The sequence below is a fragment of the Gymnoscopelus microlampas genome, assembly GCF_963454915.1.
Source record: "Gymnoscopelus microlampas genome assembly, chromosome: 10".
Taxonomy (NCBI): Eukaryota; Metazoa; Chordata; class Actinopteri; order Myctophiformes; family Myctophidae; genus Gymnoscopelus; species Gymnoscopelus microlampas.
In genome coordinates this window covers 34,406,304-34,432,820 of record NC_139947.1, presented here as the reverse complement: position 1 = coordinate 34,432,820, position 26,517 = coordinate 34,406,304, and the positions used below count along the sequence as shown (strand labels likewise).

At 35.5% G+C, this 26,517-nt stretch overlaps 1 protein-coding gene across 1 annotated transcript; it reads right to left on the bottom strand.

The window, feature by feature from the left end:
• Positions 1-592: 592 nt before the first annotated feature.
• Positions 593-26,296, bottom strand: lhfpl5b (LHFPL tetraspan subfamily member 5b; the record flags this gene model as incomplete). Its single annotated transcript, XM_084070076.1, has 3 exons — positions 593-885; positions 2,785-3,022; positions 26,132-26,296. 3 exons carry the CDS (start codon positions 26,294-26,296, stop codon positions 593-595), a joined length of 696 nt encoding a protein of 231 aa, XP_083926202.1.
• Positions 26,297-26,517: the final 221 nt, after the last annotated feature.

Genomic DNA, 26,517 nt, shown 5'->3' with positions numbered 1-26,517 from the left:
TCAGGTTGACTGGCTGTCGCAAAGGAATGCATAGTTCAGTGTTGTACAATAGGATGTACATGTCGAATGTATGGTATAAAACTTTGCACAAGCGTATTCCGTGCCAATAATTGTGTTTTATTGCATATTTAGAGTCATGTAAAAAAAACATACCTTAAGCTTTAAAATTAAAGCATTCAGCTCTGTGGAAATGACACTATAGCCATAAAGAATGCATTGTTGATATTTTAATATCAGGATGGCCATATTTCCGATCATCTTGAATCCCATCCTATTACTTCGGTTCTTCTGTAATAGGAGAAAAACTGCATTAATGGATAGTTAAATTCAATGGACATTAGTTTTGCTTGCATTAGTAATTCATTAATTCATTAAAATTGCTCACTTTTAAGCCCCCAAATCCTTAGTTTCAGATCACCCAGACTTCCTTAATGCCACGTTTAACAGCCACCACAAGCTCCTACAATTAAATCGATCAAGCTCAAGGCATCAAGTTGAGTCTTCTAAACTACTTACAATGGGTAAGCAGGCATACATTCTTCAGTGCCTTCCGAGGACCACTGGGCATCCTATCACGCTTATAAAGACAAATTTACCCTCTTTCAAGTTCCTGTGCCTGAACCTCGGACACTCTCTTACCTCCTCCTCCGGCTCCCTCTACTTCGAAGTCATCTGGTAGCAGCTTGTCCTGCCGGTTGCCCAGGGTGAAGGCAAGAAAAGACAGGAGAATTGAATCCAAGATGCTGATAATGGCCAGGATGTAGGCCCAGCGCACTGTACAGTTCCCCAGAGTGTACTTGTCTGTCCGCTGGCCACACATTCTCTTCACCGGTTCAGCATCCCAGCCGTCTGGGTAGATCATGCAGCCAATCACCATCAACACGGCTGTGGGGGAAGTAAAGCCTGATTTATACTAGTTGCACACCGGTGTCGCACACCATACATAGCCTAACTACAAGATTGTTTTGTTACACATGTAGCCTATATATATCAGGCGTTTAAGTGGGCACCTAAACATTGTGGGCACCTCAATGTTAAATTGGCAATTTTTTACCCAAAAGGTACCAAATTAAATACATATATGCTTTGGAAAGTGGTCTGTCTGTCTGTCAAGCAACACATCACCCAATACTGAATCATGTTACATCATTGTAACCTAATCTGTCATTGGAGGTGTTACTATCAGAGTGGAAACAGGATCTCTTGGCTTCTACAGTGCTGTTGACACCTAGAACCACGCACCCTCTGGACACAGGCCACTCCTGAAACTAAAGAGGGAGGTGGGTCTCTGTAGTGCCCATTCAAATGGAGTGTGTGTGTGTGTGTGTGTGTGTGTGTGTGTGTGTGTGTGTGTGTGTGTGTGTGTGTGTGTGTGTGTGTGTCCTCAGATGTAAATATTTTAATTGCTTTGCAACTCTTTGATTGTAAAAGTAGCCTACACTGTAAAATTGCGAGTGTTACCTTAACTCTGAGAGTATACAAATGGAATAAGGGCCCCATTTGGTTCCATTTTTAAGTGGATAAATCAACACTCACGATTTTACAGTGTATAAATGTCATGTTTGAAAGACCTGTCACCTGCCATTCTACTTTCAAATAATGCCACTGTGATTGATCATATGGGTCATTTTCATTTGAATCCAACACCCTAACCCTACAGTATGTTTACGCCTACTAATTTGCATTGTGTATAGGCCTAGAACTTTGTTGTCTTTTGATGTAACTGTGTCTTGCCTCGACAGTCCATAATGGAAGATTCGATAACTGACACGGCGAGAGACCTTGTTGCCTTTATGCGAAAGACCCATGTTGTGTTAACTCAGTGGTGAAAGAAGTACTCAAATGTTTTACTTAAGTAAAAGTAGCCTATACCCTATTGTAGTCCGCTATTCAAAATGTACTTGAGTAAAAGTATTGGCATCAAAATATGCTTACAGTACCAAAAATAAAAGTACTCCTTATGCAGAAAGTCCCATTTCACAAGTTTTCAAATGTATAATATATAAAACCCTTTGAAAATCTACAAGCTCAAATTGTCAAAGTATAGGTCTGAAGTGGTTTTGTAATAATAATCAAAATCTACAAAGTAACTAAAGTTTTCAAATAATTATAGTGGAGTAAAAGTACAATATTAGCCTTTGAGAGTAGTGGAGTAGAAGTATAATTATTGAAAATTGGAAATACTCCAGTAAAGTAAAAAAATAACTCAAAATTATACTTAAGTACAGTACTTAAGTAAATGTAATTAGTTACTTACTTTCCACGTACAGGCTACCAGTGGTGTAAAGTAACTAAGTACATTTAGTCAAGTACTGTAATTTTGAGTTTTTTTTTTTTTTTTACTGGAGTATTTCCAATTTTCAGTACTTTTACTTCTATTCCACTACATCTCAAAGGCAAATATTGTACTTTTAATCAACTACAATTATTTGAAAACATTAGTTATTAGTCACTTTGTAGATTTTGATTATTATTACAAAACCACTTCAGCCCTATACATTTCGGCCATTTGAAAAGGATAAAGGATTTTAATACATTTTATACATTTGAAAAATTGTGAAATGGGACAAATGACAACTTTCTACTTTTGGTACTGTAAGTACATTTTGATATAACACTTTTACTCAAGTGCATTTTGAATTCCGGACTTTTACTTGTAACAGAGTATTTCTACATTGTAGTATTGATACTTTTACTTAAGTAAAACAAATGTAGTACTTTTTTTCCACCACTGCAGGCTATACTCATTCTGTTGAATTTCGTAGCTACATAAAGTTGTCCTACCCGCTGCCAGCTGCATCCAAGAACAGATCTTGTAGACCTGCCCTGCGCTGGTGAAGAAAAACAGACTGAAGGAGCACATGGAGCCCACGATCAGCAGCATGGAGCAGCCCACCATGAACATAGCCGTGCGGAAAGCTCCCGAAGGAATGCTGGCGAAGTCCAGAACGCTGCCCTTACAGGTCAGCTCCGAGGTCAGGGCATTGCCGATGCAGTAGTGGAAGAGGCCGAAGTAGCCTGCCTGCGGATGGACTTGTCACAATTACAACATAATCGCCTAATCCAGGGGGGGTCTTCAACAGGGGGTCCGGGACCCCTAGTGGGTCCTCAGAGTTACTACAGGGGGTCCGCCAAATCTTTGCGTGATATGATTTTTTTTTTTACCTTAACCACTTGAACCCTAGCATCCCTTTTCTAAGGACAACTTTACCAAAAAATAGCAGATCTACAAGCTCACAACCCCTCACTGCTAGGCGTGTGAGCTTGTAGATCTGCAATTTCCACTAGGCTAATTCCATATATAAGTAATTCAATTATGTATGTTATTTAATATGTCATTATATCTGTCTTGTGCAACTTTTGTTTACAAATCCTAAAAGCCCACAAAACATGTTTTTGTATTCATATGTTCCAATGTTCAATGTCAAATACAATTAAATAGTTAATCGCAATTATTTGTATGACAATGAATCGCCAACTTACTGCAGTCACGCTGGCCGCTCTTCAGAAAGAGTCAGTCGCACTAGCCGTGCTTCAAAAATGATTGCGCAGCTACGTGGCTTTTTACGGTTAGGCGAACTGATGGTGCGTTCAATGAAATCGTAAATCCCAGTTGCTTCAATATATACATGTAAAAATGTAATAAAACAATCTAAAAACATTGTTTGTGTCTAATGTTCTCGTCTGTAATTATTACCGAAATGTTTTACTGCTCAAATTATTAATAATAAAATATTGAAATATTACAGAATCCAGTACAGTTCAATGTAATTTTTTGGAAAATCATAAAAAAAACTAAAACCGGAGTTATCACCCTGCAACTAAATGTTAGTCTGCCCATGTGTGTCCTTTACAATATGTGAATATTACCAATATATTTTACTGTACCGATTATTAATAATAAAATATTGAAATATTACAGAATTCCATCAAATTCAATGTAATATTTGGAAAATCATACAAAATTCTAAAAACAGAGTTATCAACCAGCAACTAAATATTATTGTGCCCAAGTGTCTCCTTTACAATATGTAATTATTACCAATATGTTTTACTGCACCGATTATTAATAATAAAATATTTAAATATTACAGAATCCCATCTATTTCAATGTACATTTTAGGAAATTCATTCAGAAAAACATAGTTATCACACAACGACTAAATGTTAATGTGCCCCATGGTCTCCTGCAAACCATGGATGATTATAAATATGTTTTACTGTAGCAATTATTACTAATAAAATATTGAAATATTACAGAATCCCATCCATTTCAATGTAATTTTTCAAAAAATCATTAAAAAAATCAAGAAACATAGTTATCACCTAACAACTATATATTAATGCCCCATGGTCTTCTGTACACCTGTGATGATTATCAATATGTTTTACAGTAGCAATTATGAATAATAAAATATTGAAATATTACAGAATCCCCATCCATTTCAATGTCATTTTTCAAAAAAACATAAAAACTTCAAAGAACATAGTTATCACCCAACAACTATATATTAATGTGCCCCATGGTCTCTTGTACACCTGTGATGATTACCAATATGTTTTACAGTAGCAATTATTAATAATAAAATATTGAAATATTACAGAATCCCCATCCATTTCAATGTCATTTTTCAAAAAAACATAAAAACTTCAAAGAACATAGTTATCACCCAACAACTATATATTAATGTGCCCCATGGTCTCGTGTACACCTCTGATGATTATCAATATGTTTTACAGTAGCAATTATTAATAATAAATTATTGAAATATTACAGAATCCCATCCATTTCAATATAATTTTAAAAAAAAATCATAAAAACTTCAAATAACATAGTTATCAGCCAACAACTATATATTAATGTGCCCCATGGTCTCGTATACACCTGTGATGATTATCAATATGTTTTACAGTAGCAATTATTAATAATAAATTATTGAAATATTACAGAATCCCATCCATTTCAATGTCATTTTTTAAAAAATAATAAAAACTTCAAAGAACATAGTTATCACCCAACAACTATATATTAATGTGCCCCATGGTCTCTTGTACACCTGTGATGATTATCAATATGTTTTACAGCAGCAATTATTAATAATACATTATTGAAATATTACAGAATCCCATCCGTTTCAATGTAATCTTTAGAAAAATCATAACAAATCCAAAAAACATAGTTATCACCCAACAACTATATATTAATGTGCCCCTAGGTCTCTTGTACACCTGTGATGATTATCAATATGTTTTACAGCAGCAATTATTAATAATAAATTATTGAAATATTACAGAATCCCATCCGTTTCAATGTAATCTTTAGAAAAATCATAAGAAATCCAAAAAACATAGTTATCACCCAATAACTATATATTAATGTTCCCCATGGTCTCTTGTACACCTGTGATGATTATCAATATGTTTTACAGCTGCAATTATTAATAATAAATTATTGAAATATTACAGAATCCCATCCGTTTCAATGTAATCTTTAGAAAAATCGAAGAAAATCCAAAAAACATAGTTATCACCCAACAACTATATATTAATGTGCCCCATGGTCTCGTGTACACCTCTGATGATTATCAATATGTTTTACAGTAGCAATTATTAATAATAAATTATTGAAATATTACAGAATCCCATCCATTTCAATATAATTTTTCAAAAAAATCATAAAAACTTCAAAGAACATAGTTATCACCCAACAACTATATATTAATGTTCCCCATGGTCTCTTGTACACCTGTGATGATTATCAATATGTTTTACAGCAGCAATTATTAATAATACATTATTGAAATATTACAGAATCCCATCCGTTTCAATGTAATCTTTAGAAAAATCATAACAAATCCAAAAAACATAGTTATCACCCAACAACTATGTATTAATGTGCCCCTAGGTCTCTTGTACACCTGTGATGATTATCAATATGTTTTACAGCAGCAATTATTAATAATAAATTATTGAAATATTACAGAATCCCATCCGTTTCAATGTAATCTTTAGAAAAATCATAAGAAATCCAAAAAATATAGTTATCACCCAACAACTATATATTAATGTGCCCCTAGGTCTCTTGTACACCTGTGATGATTATCAATATGTTTTACAGCAGCAATTATTAATAATAAATTATTTAAATATTACAGAATCCCATCCATTTCAATGTAATCTTTAGAAAAATCATAAAAAATCCAAAAAACATAGTTATCGCCCAACAACTATATATTAATGTGCCCCTAGGTCTCTTGTACACCTGTGATGATTATCAATATGTTTTACAGCAGCAATTATTAATAATAAATTATTTAAATATTACAGAATCCCATCCATTTCAATGTAATCTTTAGAAAAATCATAAAAAAAATCCAAAAAACATAGTTATCGCCCAACAACTATATATTAATGTGCCCCTAGGTCTCTTGTACACCTGTGATGATTATCAATATGTTTTACAGCAGCAATTATTAATAATAAATTATTGAAATATTACAGAATCCCATCCATTTCAATGTAATTTTTAGAAAAATCAGGGAAAAAATCCAAAAAACATAGTTATCACCCAACAACTATATATTAATGTTCCCCATGGTCTCTTGTACACCTGTGATGATTATCAATATGTTTTACAGCAGCAATTATTAATAATAAATTATTGAAATATTACAGAATCCCATCCGTTTCAATGTAATCTTTAGAAAAATCATAACAAATCCAAAAAACATAGTTATCACCCAACAACTATATATTAATGTGCCCCTAGGTCTCTTGTACACCTGTGATGATTATCAATATGTTTTACAGCAGCAATTATTAATAATAAATTATTGAAATATTACAGAATCCCATCCGTTTCAATGTAATTTTTAGAAAAATCAGGGAAAAAATCCAAAAAACATAGTTATCACCCAACAACTATATATTAATGTTCCCCATGGTCTCTTGTACACCTGTGATGATTATCAATATGTTTTACAGCAGCAATTATTAATAATAAATTATTGAAATATTACAGAATCCCATCCGTTTCAATGTAATCTTTAGAAAAATCATAACAAATCCAAAAAACATAGTTATCACCCAACAACTATATATTAATGTGCCCCTAGGTCTCTTGTACACCTGTGATGATTATCAATATGTTTTACAGCAGCAATTATTAATAATAAATTATTGAAATATTACAGAATCCCATCCGTTTCAATGTAATTTTTAGAAAAATCAGGGAAAAAATCCAAAAAACATAGTTATCACCCAACAACTATATATTAATGTTCCCCATGGTCTCTTGTACACCTGTGATGATTATCAATATGTTTTACAGCAGCAATTATTAATAAGAAATTATTGAAATATTACAGAATCCCATCCGTTTCAATGTAATCTTTAGAAAAATCATAACAAATCCAAAAAACATAGTTATCACCCAACAACTATATATTAATGTTCCCCATGGTCTCTCGTACACCTGTGATGATTATCAATATGTTTTACAGCAGCAATTATTAATAATAAATTATTTAAATATTACAGAATCCCATCCGTTTCAATGTAATCTTTAGAAAAATCGGGGGAAAAAAATCCAAAAAATATAGTTATCACCCAACAACTATATATTAATGTTCCCCATGGTCTCTTGTACACCTGTGATGATTATCAATATGTTTTACAGCAGCAATTATGAATAATAAATTATTGAAATATTACAGAATCCCATCCGTTTCAATGTAATCTTTAGAAAAATCATAACAAATCCAAAAAACATAGTTATCACCCAACAACTATATATTAATGTGCCCCTAGGTCTCTTGTACACCTGTGATGATTATCAATATGTTTTACAGCAGCAATTATTAATAATAAATTATTGAAATATTACAGAATCCCATCCATTTCAATTTAATCTTTAGAAAAATCGAAAAAAATCCCCAAAACATAGTTATCGCCCAACAACTATATATTAATGTTCCCCATGGTCTCTCGTACACCTGTGATGATTATCAATATATTTTACAGCAGCAATTATTAATAATAAATTATTGAAATATTACAGAATCCCATCCGTTTCAATGTAATCTTTAGAAAAATCATAAGAAATCCAAAAAATATAGTTATCACCCAACAACTATATATTAATGTTCCCCATGGTCTCTTGTACACCTGTGATGATTATCAATATGTTTTACAGCTGCAATTATTAATAATAAATTATTGAAATATTACAGAATCCCATCCGTTTCAATGTAATCTTTAGAAAAATCGAAGAAAATCCAAAAAACATAGTTATCACCCAACAACTATATATTAATGTGCCCCATGGTCTCGTGTACACCTCTGATGATTATCAATATGTTTTACAGTAGCAATTATTAATAATAAATTATTGAAATATTACAGAATCCCATCCGTTTCAATGTAATCTTTAGAAAAATCGAAGAAAATCCAAAAAACATAGTTATCACCCAACAACTATATATTAATGTGCCCCATGGTCTCGTGTACACCTCTGATGATTATCAATATGTTTTACAGTAGCAATTATTAATAATAAATTATTGAAATATTACAGAATCCCATCCATTTCAATATAATTTTTCAAAAAAATCATAAAAACTTCAAAGAACATAGTTATCACCCAACAACTATATATTAATGTTCCCCATGGTCTCTTGTACACCTGTGATGATTATCAATATGTTTTACAGCAGCAATTATTAATAATACATTATTGAAATATTACAGAATCCCATCCGTTTCAATGTAATCTTTAGAAAAATCATAACAAATCCAAAAAACATAGTTATCACCCAACAACTATGTATTAATGTGCCCCTAGGTCTCTTGTACACCTGTGATGATTATCAATATGTTTTACAGCAGCAATTATTAATAATAAATTATTGAAATATTACAGAATCCCATCCGTTTCAATGTAATCTTTAGAAAAATCATAAGAAATCCAAAAAATATAGTTATCACCCAACAACTATATATTAATGTGCCCCTAGGTCTCTTGTACACCTGTGATGATTATCAATATGTTTTACAGCAGCAATTATTAATAATAAATTATTTAAATATTACAGAATCCCATCCATTTCAATGTAATCTTTAGAAAAATCATAAAAAATCCAAAAAACATAGTTATCGCCCAACAACTATATATTAATGTGCCCCTAGGTCTCTTGTACACCTGTGATGATTATCAATATGTTTTACAGCTGCAATTATTAATAATAAATTATTGAAATATTACAGAATCCCATCCGTTTCAATGTAATCTTTAGAAAAATCATAACAAATCCAAAAAACATAGTTATCACCCAACAACTATATATTAATGTTCCCCATGGTCTCTCGTACACCTGTGATGATTATCAATATGTTTTACAGCAGCAATTATTAATAATAAATTATTTAAATATTACAGAATCCCATCCGTTTCAATGTAATCTTTAGAAAAATCGGGGGAAAAAATCCAAAAAATATAGTTATCACCCAACAACTATATATTAATGTTCCCCATGGTCTCTTGTACACCTGTGATGATTATCAATATGTTTTACAGCAGCAATTATGAATAATAAATTATTGAAATATTACAGAATCCCATCCGTTTCAATGTAATCTTTAGAAAAATCATAACAAATCCAAAAAACATAGTTATCACCCAACAACTATATATTAATGTGCCCCTAGGTCTCTTGTACACCTGTGATGATTATCAATATGTTTTACAGCAGCAATTATTAATAATAAATTATTGAAATATTACAGAATCCCATCCATTTCAATGTAATCTTTAGAAAAATCGAAAAAAATCCCCAAAACATAGTTATCGCCCAACAACTATATATTAATGTTCCCCATGGTCTCTCGTACACCTGTGATGATTATCAATATATTTTACAGCAGCAATTATTAATAATAAATTATTGAAATATTACAGAATCCCATCCGTTTCAATGTAATCTTTAGAAAAATCATAAGAAATCCAAAAAATATAGTTATCACCCAACAACTATATATTAATGTGCCCCTAGGTCTCTTGTACACCTGTGATGATTATCAATATGTTTTACAGCAGCAATTATTAATAATAAATTATTGAAATATTACAGAATCCCTTCCGTTTCAATGTAATCTTTAGAAAAATCGAAAAAAATCCCCAAAACATAGTTATCGCCCAACAACTATATATTAATGTTCCCCATGGTCTCTTGTACACCTGTGATGATTATCAATATGTTTTACAGCTGCAATTATTAATAATAAATTATTGAAATATTACAGAATCCCATCCGTTTCAATGTAATCTTTAGAAAAATCGAAGAAAATCCAAAAAACATAGTTATCACCCAACAACTATATATTAATGTGCCCCATGGTCTCGTGTACACCTCTGATGATTATCAATATGTTTTACAGTAGCAATTATTAATAATAAATTATTGAAATATTACAGAATCCCATCCATTTCAATATAATTTTTCAAAAAAATCATAAAAACTTCAAAGAACATAGTTATCACCCAACAACTATATATTAATGTTCCCCATGGTCTCTTGTACACCTGTGATGATTATCAATATGTTTTACAGCAGCAATTATTAATAATACATTATTGAAATATTACAGAATCCCATCCGTTTCAATGTAATCTTTAGAAAAATCATAACAAATCCAAAAAACATAGTTATCACCCAACAACTATGTATTAATGTGCCCCTAGGTCTCTTGTACACCTGTGATGATTATCAATATGTTTTACAGCAGCAATTATTAATAATAAATTATTGAAATATTACAGAATCCCATCCGTTTCAATGTAATCTTTAGAAAAATCATAAGAAATCCAAAAAATATAGTTATCACCCAACAACTATATATTAATGTGCCCCTAGGTCTCTTGTACACCTGTGATGATTATCAATATGTTTTACAGCAGCAATTATTAATAATAAATTATTTAAATATTACAGAATCCCATCCATTTCAATGTAATCTTTAGAAAAATCATAAAAAATCCAAAAAACATAGTTATCGCCCAACAACTATATATTAATGTGCCCCTAGGTCTCTTGTACACCTGTGATGATTATCAATATGTTTTACAGCAGCAATTATTAATAATAAATTATTGAAATATTACAGAATCCCATCCATTTCAATGTAATTTTTAGAAAAATCAGGGAAAAAATCCAAAAAACATAGTTATCACCCAACAACTATATATTAATGTTCCCCATGGTCTCTTGTACACCTGTGATGATTATCAATATGTTTTACAGCAGCAATTATTAATAAGAAATTATTGAAATATTACAGAATCCCATCCGTTTCAATGTAATCTTTAGAAAAATCATAACAAATCCAAAAAACATAGTTATCACCCAACAACTATATATTAATGTTCCCCATGGTCTCTCGTACACCTGTGATGATTATCAATATGTTTTACAGCAGCAATTATTAATAATAAATGATTTAAATATTACAGAATCCCATCCGTTTCAATGTAATCTTTAGAAAAATCGGGGGAAAAAATCCAAAAAATATAGTTATCACCCAACAACTATATATTAATGTTCCCCATGGTCTCTTGTACACCTGTGATGATTATCAATATGTTTTACAGCAGCAATTATGAATAATAAATTATTGAAATATTACAGAATCCCATCCGTTTCAATGTAATCTTTAGAAAAATCATAACAAATCCAAAAAACATAGTTATCACCCAACAACTATATATTAATGTGCCCCTAGGTCTCTTGTACACCTGTGATGATTATCAATATGTTTTACAGCAGCAATTATTAATAATAAATTATTGAAATATTACAGAATCCCATCCATTTCAATGTAATCTTTAGAAAAATCGAAAAAAATCCCCAAAACATAGTTATCGCCCAACAACTATATATTAATGTTCCCCATGGTCTCTCGTACACCTGTGATGATTATCAATATATTTTACAGCAGCAATTATTAATAATAAATTATTGAAATATTACAGAATCCCATCCGTTTCAATGTAATCTTTAGAAAAATCATAAGAAATCCAAAAAATATAGTTATCACCCAACAACTATATATTAATGTGCCCCTAGGTCTCTTGTACACCTGTGATGATTATCAATATGTTTTACAGCAGCAATTATTAATAATAAATTATTGAAATATTACAGAATCCCTTCCGTTTCAATGTAATCTTTAGAAAAATCGAAAAAAATCCCCAAAACATAGTTATCGCCCAACAACTATATATTAATGTTCCCCATGGTCTCTTGTACACCTGTGATGATTATCAATATGTTTTACAGCTGCAATTATTAATAATAAATTATTGAAATATTACAGAATCCCATCCGTTTCAATGTAATCTTTAGAAAAATCGAAGAAAATCCAAAAAACATAGTTATCACCCAACAACTATATATTAATGTGCCCCATGGTCTCGTGTACACCTCTGATGATTATCAATATGTTTTACAGTAGCAATTATTAATAATAAATTATTGAAATATTACAGAATCCCATCCATTTCAATATAATTTTTCAAAAAAATCATAAAAACTTCAAAGAACATAGTTATCACCCAACAACTATATATTAATGTTCCCCATGGTCTCTTGTACACCTGTGATGATTATCAATATGTTTTACAGCAGCAATTATTAATAATACATTATTGAAATATTACAGAATCCCATCCGTTTCAATGTAATCTTTAGAAAAATCATAACAAATCCAAAAAACATAGTTATCACCCAACAACTATGTATTAATGTGCCCCTAGGTCTCTTGTACACCTGTGATGATTATCAATATGTTTTACAGCAGCAATTATTAATAATAAATTATTGAAATATTACAGAATCCCATCCGTTTCAATGTAATCTTTAGAAAAATCATAAGAAATCCAAAAAATATAGTTATCACCCAACAACTATATATTAATGTGCCCCTAGGTCTCTTGTACACCTGTGATGATTATCAATATGTTTTACAGCTGCAATTATTAATAATAAATTATTGAAATATTACAGAATCCCATCCGTTTCAATGTAATCTTTAGAAAAATCGAAGAAAATCCAAAAAACATAGTTATCACCCAACAACTATATATTAATGTTCCCCATGGTCTCTTGTGCACCTGTGATGATTATCAATATGTTTTACAGCAGTAATTATTAATAATAAATTATTGAAATATTACAGAATCCCATCCGTTTCAATGTAATCTTTAGAAAAATCATAAGAAATCCAAAAAACATAGTTATCACCCAACAACTATATATTAATGTGCCCCTAGGTCTCTTGTACACCTGTGATGATTATCAATATGTTTTACAGCAGCAATTATTAATAATAAATTATTGAAATATTACAGAATCCCATCCATTTCAATGTAATCTTTAGAAAAATCATAAAAAATCCAAAAAACATAGTTATCGCCCAACAACTATATATTAATGTGCCCCTAGGTCTCTTGTACACCTGTGATGATTATCAATATGTTTTACAGCAGCAATTATTAATAATAAATTATTGAAATATTACAGAATCCCATCCATTTCAATGTAATCTTTAGAAAAATCATAAACATTTCAAAAAACATAGTTATCACCCAACAACTATATATAAATGTGCCCCATGGTCTCCTGAACACCTGTGATGATTATCAATATGTTTTACAGCAGCAATTATTAATAATAAATTATTGAAACAGAATCCCATCCATTTCAATGTCATTTTTCAAAAATTATAGCGTAGCTTTAAGCACTGCTTACTATGGGATATCATCGCCCCCTGGCGATCGCACAGAGCAACAACAGGACTCACGGAACTCCAATGTCCATTGGATAAGGGCCGTATGACGCAAACCGGAAACCGGTAGTGGTATAAATACCACTGCGTCACATGAGCTCTTCTACCACTCTGCCTACGCGAAGCACACGGAGCCAACGAAGGCTAGCAGCCTAGCCTTTTGTTCGTCTCGTGTCTCGACGGAAGAGGGAAAAGATGGAGGCACCTCGTCACTGCGCGTTCCGAGGATGCGGTTTCCTGGTCGCTGCGGACGACGACCACTGCCTCTGCATCTCTCCTTGGCCCGAGCCATGACTGGCTCGCTTGCGAGCGGGCTCAGGACAAAGGCGGCTGCGGGCCATGCGGGATGTTCTCCGAGGCCCAGCTAGACCGGCGCCTGCAAAGGGTTATGGACCTAGCGGCCTCGACAAGCGGCGGTGCTAGCCCCGAAGGGGTGCAGTACGTTAGTCCGACAGCGCATTCCTCCGACAGCGCAGCGCTCCGACGTTTCCAATACTAAACCTGAACCAAACCCGCACCCTAACCCTAACCGCACGCGGATGCCACATAGTCGGAGAAAAGGTCTGTCGGATTAACGCATGCCTCCCCCTCCCCCAGAAGCTCCCCCAGCAAAGGCACCGAGGAAGCTTGCACTAGCCCGGGGGCCTTGGGCCCTCCGCTCCACTCGGCCCCACGCGCCAGTGGAGCCATCAGCAAGGTCCGGGATGAGCAGGCCTCGAGGGCCGCTCCCTCATCCCCCGACCGAGAGGTCGCTGCCGAGGCTGTCGGGCCTCCCATCCTTCTCCCCCACCACCTCCATCGCCGCATGGGGAGACACTGCCACGGAATGCAGCGACTCAGACGGCGAGGACGAGGAATTCATCGTGGTGGTGGACGAGGAGGAGGATGTAGGCCCAACATGGCTCTCACAGCCGACTTAGAGAGACTACAGTGGCTCGAGCTCGCCTCTGGTTGCAAGGCCATCTTGACCTCGGGTCTGAAAAGCCTCTCGCTCAAACCGGACAACCTCTTCGACACCGCTGCCGACTGGATCATCAAGACCAAGGCGGCGGAGAAGCAGCTCGAGGAGACAACCACAGGCCTCCTCTCAACCCCCGTAACCCCCGCTGTGGCCAGGCCTCAACAGCAAGGGGCTGCAGGCGGCAAACGCACCTCTGGACGTCAGCGTGGTACATCCAGGGCGTCCTCCACCAGAGCTAGTTCCTGGGAGCGACCCGATAGCTCTCTTGGTTTCCAGGACGTAAGGCGTAAGGACGACAAGAAAGCTGGGTAAGTACTACACCGGGGCAAGGTTCCGAGACTACGTCTGGAGAGCCGACAGCGTCTCGTATCCCCATGGGAACGGGCGCGCGCTCTGTGACGAGACCGACATTAGCCCAGCTAGCGCTACCGAGCAATGCTACAGGGCGGATGTCTACGGTGTGTGGGATTCCCCGTCTACGTCACGGGCTTTCCCCACCGTCGATCGGTCAGAGCCCGACGTGGCAGGTGACGTCAGCAGCCCCCACCATCCCCACGAACCCTCTCGCTCGATGCTTTTCCGAATGGAAAGCATGCAAACCGAATCCTTGGGTGCTGCGCACCATGTTAACAGGATACAGGTTGCAATTTTCGAGCAAACCTCCACTATCGGTTAAGATAGTGTTCTCCCACGCGTCGGGCCAAGCGGCCATAACGCTGAGGGAAGAGGTTTCAGCTCTCCTGAGCAAGGGTGCAATCAGTGATTTATCTCCGGATCAGAACCGACTGGGTTATTATTCGGAGTTTTTCCTGGTGAAAAGAAGAGGGGGGGGGGGGGGGGCGTAAGACCTATTCTGAACCTGAAGGGTTTGAACAGAATTCTGAAGGTTTTTATATTAAACTTTGTATGCTCACAACAGCGACGCTGTTGTAGACGATACGAAAAAGCAATTGGTGGACGGGTATAGATATCAAGGATACCTATCTTTACGTCCCAATCTTACCGCCGCACCGCAAAGTCCCTGCGCTTCGGTTACGAAGGCGAGACGTGCGAGCATGCGGTACTCCCGTCCGGCATGTCACTAAGCCACAGGTTTTTTTTCGTGACTGTGCACGGAGGCGGCGATAGCCCCGCTGCGGCACCAGGGTCTGCGTCTGGCGACATATGTAGACAACTGGCTGCTGGCAGCGGACTCCAGGGTGGAGGTGGCACGGCACACGGAGGTGGCCATTACGCACCTGCAGTCCCTGGGCTTCACAATCGACGCTCAGGAGTGCGCTCTGATTCTTCCCAGCTAGCCACCTTCGTGGGAATTTTGGATTCCACCACGATGGTTGCGCGCCTGTCTCAGGACAGGACGGCGAGCTCTTTGACATGTGTGCGCTCCCTGCGCCTGGGGCGCCGGGTCATGTGCAGGACATGCATGCAAGCCGCGGGTCTCATGGCTTCGGCCATACGCCTGACCCGGTTGGGCAGATTCCACGAGAGACCTTTCCAGCAATGGATGCGGTCTCTGAGGATACCGCAGACCATGGGCTCACGGAAAGTGGTAGTGACATCACAGTTTGTGTCGTCACTCGAACCATGAACACACACGGCCTTCCTATGCAGAGGGGTCAGGATACGGGTAGGCACAGTAGTGTCCTGGAAGGTGATTACCATGGACGCCAGCTTCTCAGGTGAGGATACCTGGAGTTGCTGGGAGTCTTCCTCGCTCTCGAGGGTTTCAAGAGCCACATCGTGGGGTGCCATGTCCTGGTCAGAACGGAGAATGTCACAACGATATGTTCTGCCTACAAACAAGGAGGCTTGGGGTCTCTTGTTTTGGTCAGATTAGCGTGCGTGCTGACGCCTTGGAGCGTACAACATTCGGCTTCACTACGCGCCACTCATGTACCGGGCCTCCTGAGACAGCGGTGCAGACCGGTTGTCCAAAACCAGGGCTCCGGTACGGGGACTGGCCACTATGCCCGAGGACGTTGGGCCTGATCTGGGCCCGGTTCGGTCGGGCCCAAGTCGGCCTGGTGGCTCCAAGAAGAACGCGGAGTGCTCGCGGTTCTTCTCGATCGATCACCTTGGGAGTAGACGCCTTGGCACACGGGTTGGCCGGGCATGCTACTCTGCAAAATGTGTCTCCACCCCTAGACCTGATTCGTCCAACACTGGAAAGGATCAGGATCCAGGGCGGAGTGGTCCTGCTGGTGGTACCAGCGTGGGGCTCTTGGAGGTCGGAGATCACTCCCCTCCTCTGTGATGAGCCATGGCCTCTCCCCCGGTTCAGGAACCTCCTGAGACAGGATGGGGACGAGGTGTTCCACGAGGACCCCCAGGGACTAGACCTGTGGGTTTACCCCGTGAAGAGTCGAGTCTGGGCCCGCAAGGGCTGCCCCCCTGACGTGGTGGCCACCTTTCAGGGGGCGAGAGCAGAATCCACCGGAGGTCGGTACGATATCTGGTGGAATATGTTCGAAACATGATGCCTGGAGTAGTCACCTCCGGTGATTGCTTTTCAGGCACCCGGGAGAAGCGTTCTGATCTACCTGCTGGGCAGGCTGGACCACGACTTGGCCTTCTCCACCTTGAAGCCTCAAAACGGTGCTCCTGGTGGCCCTTTTTACGGCATGACGCGTCTGTGACATGCAGGCGCTCTCGGTGAGTGGGGCTGCATGTTGTTTTCGGACGACGGCAGGAGGGTTTTGTTGAAACCCAACTTGGCCTTTGTGTCCCACACCGGCGCAGTTGCGGGGACTGGGGGCTTTTCATCCTCCGCCGTTCTTTTCGGCAAAGGATGAACGGTTACTTTGTCTCTGTCCAGTGAGGGCTCTGAAGCTCTACTGTTAGAGGACAGCTATGGGCCGTAGGTCGTCTCAGCCTTTCGTTGCCTTTGGCCGAGGTCAGAGGTAGGCGATGGCTAAACCGACCCTGTCCAGATGGATTGTGGAGGCGATTCGGTTGGCGTACGAGAGTAGAGGGGTCCACTGGGACTGAGGGCCCTCTCTGCTCGGAGCGTAGCTGCATCTTGGGCCCTTTACAAAGGGGTGTCGATGCAGGTGATCTGCTCCGCGGCTGACTGGTCATCTCCCTCGACCTTTGCATCTTCTTACAGCCTTGACGTGGCGGCATCTACGATGGCGCGTACAGTCTTGGGTGTGGGAGCTGACTCCGGGTAGAAGAGTCTGGACATGCCTTGGGGCATGTCTTTTCTCCTTGTGTGAGTGCAGCAGCCGGGTTCCGACGGGGTCTGCGAGGCGTGCTCTCTCTCTCCCCGTCACGGTTTAATTGGTCGTTTCTCAACCTTTTTGCACCTTTCTTACTGGTGGGGGAGTGTAAACTTGCCTTGGGGCATGTTTCTTCTCCCTGTAAGTTTGCAGTGGCCAGTTTCATGGTAGGGAATGCGAGGGGTGCCCGGGGGCATGCTTCTCTTCCTACCTGGCTGGCCTTCCTTGCCCTCCTGGGACCGGCTAAGCATGGTCCAGGGAGGAGGAGGCCTTGGTTTCTCTGTCACTGGTTGGATAATCTAGGTTTTATCCAGTATTGGTGACGGACAGGATTTATGTCCGTCAAGGTTTTGCCTTTTCAGTCCTGCGCGTCCCGACCCGATGGGTCTGGGGTGCCTGTAGGTCAGGGTCCTGCCGGGGGCAGGTCCTGAGGCCTTGGGCAAGCGTGTGGGTAAGGGTTGTCACAACTGGGGGCTCCCCTGGGGGACGTGTATGTGTCCCATAGTAAGCAGTTGCTTAAAGCTACGCTATATTAACTATGTTTTTTGAATCTTTTATGATTTTTTTGAAAAATTACATTGAAATGGATGGGATTCTGTAATATTTCAATAATTATTATTAATACTTGCTACTGTAAAACATATTGGTAATCATCACAGGTGTACGAGAGACCATGGGGCACATTAATATATAGTTGTTGGGTGATAACTATGTTTTTTGGATTTTCTTCGATTTTTCTAAAGATTACATTGAAACGGATGGGATTCTGTAATATTTCAATCATTTATTATTAATAATTGCTGCTGTAAAACATATTGATAATCATCACAGGTGTACGAGAGACCATGGGGAACATTAATATATAGTTGTTGGGCGATAACTATGTTTTGGGGATTTTTTTCGATTTTTCTAAAGATTACATTGAAATGGATGGGATTCTGTAATATTTCAATAATTTATTATTAATAATTGAAATTGTAAAACATATTCATAATCATCACAGATGTACAAGAGACCATTAATATATAGTTGTTGGGCGATAACTATGTTTTTGGGATTTGTTATGATTTTTCTAAAGATTACATTGAAACGAATGGGATTCTGTAATATTTCAATAACTTATTATTAATAATTGCTGCTGTAAAACATATTGATAATCATCACAGGTGTACAAGAGACCATGGGGAACATTAATATATAGTTGTTGGGTGATAACTATGTTTTTTGGATTTTTTCCCCGATTTTTCTAAAGATTACATTGAAATGGATGGGATTCTGTAATATTTCAAGAATTTATTATTAATAATTGCTGCTGTAAAACATATTGATAATCATCACAGGTGTACAAGAGACCTAGGGGCACATTAATATATAGTTGTTGGGTGATAACTATGTTTTTTGGATTTGTTATGATTTTTCTAAAGATTACATTGAAACGGATGGGATTCTGTAATATTTCAATAATTTATTATTAATAATTGCTGCTGTAAAACATATTGATAATCATCACAGGTGTACAAGAAAACCATGGGGAGGGGAACATTAATATATAGTTGTTGGGTGATAACTATGTTTTTTGGATTTTCTTCGATTTTTCTAAAGATTACATTGAAACGGATGGGATTATGTAATATTTCAATAATTTATTATTAATAATTGCTGCTGTAAAACATATTGATAATCATCACAGGTGTACAAGAGACCTAGGGGCACATTAATATATAGTTGTTGGGTGATAACTATGTTTTTTGGATTTGTTATGATTTTTATAAAGATTACATTGAAACGGATGGGATTCTGTAATATTTCAATAATTTATTATTAATAATTGCTGCTGTAAAACATATTGATAATCATCACAGGTGTACAAGAGACCATGGGGAACATTAATATATAGTTGTTGGGTGATAACTATGTTTTTTGGATTTTTCCCCCGATTTTTCTAAAGATTACATTGAAATGGATGGGATTCTGTAATATTTCAATAATTTATTATTAATAATTGCTGCTGTAAAACATATTGATAATCATCACAGGTGTACAAGAGACCATGGGGAACATTAATATATAGTTGTTGGGCGATAACTATGTTTTTTGGATTTTTTTCGATTTTTCTAAAGATTACATTGAAACGGATGGGATTCTGTAATATTTCAATAATTTATTATTAATAATTGCTGCTGTAAAACATATTGATAATCATCACAGGTGTACAAGAGACCTAAGGGCACATTAATATATAGTTGTTGGGTGATAACTATGTTTTTTGGATTTGTTATGATTTTTCTAAAGATTACATTGAAACGGATGGGATTCTGTAATATTTCAATAATTTATTATTAATAATTGCTGCTGTAAAACATATTGATAATCATCACAGGTGTACAAGAGACCATGGGGAACATTAATATATAGTTGTTGGGCGATAACTATGTTTTTTGGATTTTTTTCGATTTTTCTAAAGATTACATTGAAACGGATGGGATTCTGTAATATTTCAATAATTTATTATTAATAATTGCTGCTGTAAAACATATTGATAATCATCACAGGTGTACGAGAGACCATGGGGAACATTAATATATAGTTGTTGGGCGATAACTATGTTTTTGGGATTTTTTTCGATTTTTCTAAAGATTACATTGAAATGGATGGGATTCTGTAATATTTCAATAATTTATTATTAATAATTGTTGCTGTAAAACATATTGATAATCATCACAGGTGTACAAGAGACCTAGGGGCACATTAATATATAGTTGTTGGGTGATAACTATGTTTTTTGGATTTGTTATGATTTTTCTAAAGATTACATTGAAACGGATGGGATTCTGTAATATTTCAATAATTTATCATTAATAATTGCTGCTGTAAAACATATTGATAATCATCACAGGTGTACAAGAGACCATGGGGAACATATAGTTGTTGGGTGATAACTATGTTTTTTGGATTTTCTTCGATTTTTCTAAAGATTACATTGAAACGGATGGGATTCTGTAATATTTCAATAATTTATTATTAATAATTGCTGCTGTAAAACATATTGATAATCATCACAGGTGTACGAGAGACCATGGGGAACATTAATATATAGTTGTTGGGTGATAACTATGTTTTTGGGATTTTTTTCGATTTTTCTAAAGATTACATTGAAATGGATGGGATTCTGTAATATTTCAATAATTGATTATTAATAATTGCTGCTGTAAAACATATTGATAATCATCACAGATGTACAAGAGACCTAGGGACACATTAATATATAGTTGTTGGGTGATAACTATGTTTTTTGGATTTGTTATGATTTTTCTAAAGATTACATTGAAACGGATGGGATTCTGTAATATTTCAATAATTTATTATTAATAATTGCTGCTGTAAAACATATTGATAATCATCACAGGTGTACAAGAGACCTAGGGGCACATTAATATATAGTTGTTGGGTGTTAACTATGTTTTTTGGATTTGTTATGATTTTTCTAAAGATTACATTGAAATGGATGGGATTCTGTAATATTTCAATAATTTATTATTAATAATTGCTGCTGTAAAACATATTGATAATCATCACAGGTGTACAAGAGACCATGGGGAACATTAATATATAGTTGTTGGGTGATAACTATGTTTTTTGGATTTTTTCCCCGATTTTTCTAAAGATTACATTGAAATGGATGGGATTCTGTAATATTTCAATAATTTATTATTAATAATTGCTGCTGTAAAACATATTGATAATCATCACAGGTGTACAAGAGACCTAGGGGCACATTAATATATAGTTGTTGGGTGATAACTATGTTTTTTGGATTTCTTATGATTTTTCTAAAGATTACATTGAAACGGATGGGATTCTGTAATATTTCAATAATTTATTATTAATAATTGCTGCTGTAAAACATATTGATAATCATCACAGGTGTACAAGAGACCTAGGGGCACATTAATATATAGTTGTTGGGTGATAACTATGTTTTTTGGATTTGTTATGATTTTTCTAAAGATTACATTGAAACGGATGGGATTCTGTAATATTTCAATAATTTATCATTAATAATTGCTGCTGTAAAACATATTGATAATCATCACAGGTGTACAAGAGACCATGGGGAACATATAGTTGTTGGGTGATAACTATGTTTTTTGGATTTTCTTCGATTTTTCTAAAGATTACATTGAAACGGATGGGATTCTGTAATATTTCAATAATTTATTATTAATAATTGCTGCTGTAAAACATATTGATAATCATCACAGATGTACAAGAGACCTAGGGACACATTAATATATAGTTGTTGGGTGATAACTATGTTTTTTGGATTTGTTATGATTTTTCTAAAGATTACATTGAAACGGATGGGATTCTGTAATATTTCAATAATTTATTATTAATAATTGCTGCTGTAAAACATATTGATAATCATCACAGGTGTACAAGAGACCTAGGGGCACATTAATATATAGTTGTTGGGTGTTAACTATGTTTTTTGGATTTGTTATGATTTTTCTAAAGATTACATTGAAATGGATGGGATTCTGTAATATTTCAATAATTTATTATTAATAATTGCTGCTGTAAAACATATTGATAATCATCACAGGTGTACAAGAGACCATGGGGAACATTAATATATAGTTGTTGGGTGATAACTATGTTTTTTGGATTTTTTCCCCGATTTTTCTAAAGATTACATTGAAATGGATGGGATTCTGTAATATTTCAATAATTTATTATTAATAATTGCTGCTGTAAAACATATTGATAATCATCACAGGTGTACAAGAGACCATGGGGCACATTAATATATAGTTGTTGGGCGATAACTATGTTTTTTGGATTTTTAATTATTTTTCTAAAGATTACATTGAAATGGATGGGATTCTGTAATATTTCAATAATTTATTCTTAATAAATGCTGCTTTAAAACATATTGATAATCATCACAGGTGTACAAGAGACCATGGGGAACATTAATATATAGTTGTTGGGTGATAACTATGTTTTTTGGATTTTTCCCTCGATTTTTCTAAAGATTACATTGAAATGGATGGGATTCTGTAATATTTCAATAATTTATTATGAATAATTGCTGCTGTAAAACATATTGATAATCATCACAGGTGTACAAGAGACCTAAGGGCACATTAATATATAGTTGTTGGGTGATAACTATGTTTTTTGGATTTGTTATGATTTTTCTAAAGATTACATTGAAACGGATGGGATTCTGTAATATTTCAATAATTTATTATTAATAATTGCTGATGTAAAACATATTGATAATCATCACAGGTGTACAAGACACCATGGGGAACATTAATATATAGTTGTTGGGCGATAACTATGTTTTTTGGATTTTTTTCGATTTTTCTAAAGATTACATTGAAACGGATGGGATTCTGTAATATTTCAATAATTTATTATTAATAATTGCTGCTGTAAAACATATTGATAATCATCACAGGTGTACGAGAGACCATGGGGAACATTAATATATAGTTGTTGGGCGATAACTATGTTTTTGGTATTTTTTTCGATTTTTCTAAAGATTACATTGAAATGGATGGGATTCTGTAATATTTCAATAATTTATTATTAATAATTGCTGCTGTAAAACATATTGATAATCATCACAGATGTACAAGAGACCTAGGGGCACATTAATATATAGTTGTTGGGTGATAACTATGTTTTTTGGATTTCTTATGATTTTTCTAAAGATTACATTGAAACGGATGGGATTCTGTAATATTTCAATAATTTATTATTAATAATTGCTGCTGTAAAACATATTGATAATCATCACAGGTGTACAAGAGACCTAGGGGCACATTAATATATAGTTGTTGGGTGATAACTATGTTTTTTGGATTTGTTATGATTTTTCTAAAGATTACATTGAAACGGATGGGATTCTGTAATATTTCAATAATTTATCATTAATAATTGCTGCTGTAAAACATATTGATAATCATCACAGGTGTACAAGAGACCATGGGGAACAAATAGTTGTTGGGTGATAACTATGTTTTTTGGATTTTCTTCGATTTTTCTAAAGATTACATTGAAACGGATGGGATTCTGTAATATTTCAATAATTTATTATTAATAATTGCTGCTGTAAAACATATTGATAATCATCACAGGTGTACGAGAGACCATGGGGAACATTAATATATAGTTGTTGGGTGATAACTATGTTTTTGGGATTTTTTTCGATTTTTCTAAAGATTACATTGAAATGGATGGGATTCTGTAATATTTCAATAATTGATTATTAATAATTGCTGCTGTAAAACATATTGATAATCATCACAGATGTACAAGAGACCTAGGGACACATTAATATATAGTTGTTGGGTGATAACTATGTTTTTTGGATTTGTTATGATTTTTCTAAAGATTACATTGAAACGGATGGGATTCTGTAATATTTCAATAATTTATTATTAATAATTGCTGCTGTAAAACATATTGATAATCATCACAGGTGTACAAGAGACCTAGGGGCACATTAATATATAGTTGTTGGGTGTTAACTATGTTTTTTGGATTTGTTATGATTTTTCTAAAGATTACATTGAAATGGATGGGATTCTGTAATATTTCAATAATTTATTATTAATAATTGCTGCTGTAAAACATATTGATAATCATCACAGGTGTACAAGAGACCATGGGGAACATTAATATATAGTTGTTGGGTGATAACTATGTTTTTTGGATTTTTTCCCCGATTTTTCTAAAGATTACATTGAAATGGATGGGATTCTGTAATATTTCAATAATTTATTATTAATAATTGCTGCTGTAAAACATATTGATAATCATCACAGGTGTACAAGAGACCATGGGGCACATTAATATATAGTTGTTGGGCGATAACTATGTTTTTTGGATTTTTAATTATTTTTCTAAAGATTACATTGAAATGGATGGGATTCTGTAATATTTCAATAATTTATTCTTAATAAATGCTGCTTTAAAACATATTGATAATCATCACAGGTGTACAAGAGACCATGGGGAACATTAATATATAGTTGTTGGGTGATAACTATGTTTTTTGGATTTATTATGATTTTTCTAAAGGTTACATTGAAACGGATGGGATTCTGTAATATTTCAATAATGTATTATTAATACTTGCTGCTGTAAAACATATTGATAATCATCACAGCTTTACAAGAGACCATAGGGCACATTAATATATAGTTGTTGGGTGATAACTATGTTTTTTGAATTTTTTATGATTTTTTGAAAGATTACGTTGAAATCGATGGGGATTCTGTAATATTTCAATATTTTATTATTAATAATTGCTACTGTAAAACATATTGGTAATGATCACAGGTGTACAAGAGACCATGGGGCACATTAATATATAGTTTTTGGGTGATAACTATGTTTTTTGGATTTTTTTATGATTTTTCTAAAGATTACATTGAAATGGATGGGATTCTGTAATATTTCAATAATTTATTATTAATAATTGCTGCTGTAAAACATATTGATAATCATCACAGGTGTACAAGAGACCATGGGACACATTAATATATAGTTGTTGGGTGATAACTATGTTTTTTGATTTTTTTCTGATTTTCTGATAAATTACATTGAAATGGATGGGATTCTGTAATATTTCAATATTTTATTATTAATAATCGGTACAGTAAAATATATTGGTAATAATCACATATTGTAAAGGACACACATGGGCACAATAACATTTAGTTGCTGGGTGATAACTATGTTTTTAGATTTTTTTATGATTTCCCAAAACATACATTAAACTAAATGGGATTCTGTAATATTACAATATTTTATTATTAATAATTTGTGCAGTAAAACATTTCGGTAATAATCACAGACGAGAACATTAGACACAAACAATGTTTTTAGTTTGTTTTATTACATTTTTACATGTATATATTGAAGTAACTGGGATTTACGATTTCATTGAACGCACCATCAGTTCGCCTAATCGTAAAAAGCCACGTAGCTGCGCAATCATTTTTGAAGCACGGCTGGTGCGACCGACTCTATCTGAAGAGCGGCCAGCGTGACCGCAGTGCCAACTTAAACGTTGTAATCATGACAGCCCTACCTGCGGAGTGTTCACGCTGTCCCCTATCCAGTAAGGCTGGATGAAGACCACGACGGTGATGATGGCGAAAACAATGGTGAACACGGCCCACATCACACCGATGGCCCGAGAATTCCTCACATAATTGGTGTGATAGATTTTAGCAGCTTCTAAGGCTGAAATCATATTTTGTGTCATCTTCGGTGATTATTGAGTATAGCCCCGCCCCAAACAAACCTTTACTTACGTGAATAATGTTCAAATGTAAACCTATCACCTGCTAATCGTTGACACACCACGTTTTAGAATTCCACATTAAAGCCCCGACCAGTTGTTGCGACGCGGCCCAGGAGCTAGTGAAGTTTCAGCACCCTGGACAGCAACCCCTCCCCTTCAGACAGTGGTGT